The sequence below is a fragment of the Perkinsus marinus genome (assembly GCF_000006405.1).
Source record: "Perkinsus marinus ATCC 50983 genomic scaffold scf_1104296948106, whole genome shotgun sequence".
Classification (NCBI taxonomy): domain Eukaryota; phylum Perkinsozoa; order Perkinsida; family Perkinsidae; genus Perkinsus; species Perkinsus marinus.
This window is the reverse complement of record NW_003210310.1, coordinates 1-1,151: the sequence shown is the minus strand read 5'-3', so window position 1 is coordinate 1,151 and position 1,151 is coordinate 1. Positions and strand designations below refer to the sequence as shown.

Sequence of the window (1,151 nt, the reverse complement as noted above, 5' to 3'; positions counted from 1 at the left end):
TGCTGATCGTAGGAGCTTGAGATTAGTAGATCATAGTAGTCGTATCACCATGAGATGCCGATAAAGCTGTTCGTGATCAGCCACGAAGCTGTCCAAATTCGAGCGCCGACAGAAGCGACAACAAGAGCTCTTCGCCACCCAAGGTCCGGAGGATGAGGGAGCTGCTGCAGAGGAGGATGATGATGACGATGTGTTGGTAGGCGGCAGTAGCATGGGCAGTGTGGGCCCTGTTGATATTACTGGCATTACGCATAGGTTACTGTGAACAAGGAGAGTGATGTCTCTGCTGTAGAGGAGGAACCTGCGACCCAAGCTGAGGCACGAGCTCGGGATGCTGTTAAGAGGGGTCGACTGCGTGTTAGGAAGGACGGTAGGAGGATGAGGGATGGTCTGTGATGTGAACAGCTATTACAGTGTGGACTGAATCGTTATGCGAACTACAGTCATTCAATTTTGGGGGTTCGGAAGTCGACTTTTAGTGACATCAACGTGATAACAATGCGATTCGACTATAGTGTGGGAATATATGCGCGCATGGGCAACTACATGACAATATGAGGAGCTCTGAGGAGTGGTGTAGGTACAATGTATGTGAGGGGTACGGGTGGCCTTGGTAAGAATCAGCACATGACCTTTGACGAGAGTGGTGACGAAGGGTCGGATAATGAGGAGGATGAAGATGCTGATGAGGAGAGTGCTGCTGCTGCTAAGCAGGCCTTCATAGAGTCGATGAGGCAGAAGGTGGAGGAGAGGGAGGAGGAGGATAAGAGGTTGATGAAGGAGAAGGTAAAGGGTAGGGGAGAGGCCTGAGTATAGCAGATGAGGACAGGTACGGGAGAAGCATCGTAAGATCAAGGAGAAACTACGTCGGAAGAAGGGTGATGATGCTGATGAGGAGGATGAGGACATGGGAGCTGTACTAGCAAGTCCAGATGACCATGATGAGAATGGAGAAGATGAAGGGTAGGGCGTGGTTTAGTGGATGTCACTAGGAAGTGTGCTCAGGTCATCATTGGAGCCCTCACCTAAGCGACAACGAGGGGAGGTGGCTGATCTCGAGGAGGAGGCTTTGAAGGTGTTGGGTTAGATGCTACTATTATCAACGTAAAACTAAACGTCATTATTAGTGTAGAATAATAATACTCTTGCTG

At 49.8% G+C, this 1,151-nt stretch overlaps 1 protein-coding gene across 1 annotated transcript; it reads left to right on the top strand.

Annotated features, from left to right (window-relative positions):
* Positions 1–255: 255 nt before the first annotated feature.
* On the top strand, positions 256–1,075 carry Pmar_PMAR017044 (Anti-silencing protein, putative; the record flags this gene model as incomplete). Its single annotated transcript, XM_002778819.1, has 4 exons — positions 256–370; positions 581–786; positions 830–963; positions 1,006–1,075. Coding segments are annotated over 4 exons (525 nt in total), but the record flags the coding sequence as incomplete, so codon positions are not given.
* Between the last annotated feature and the right edge of the window lie 76 nt (positions 1,076–1,151).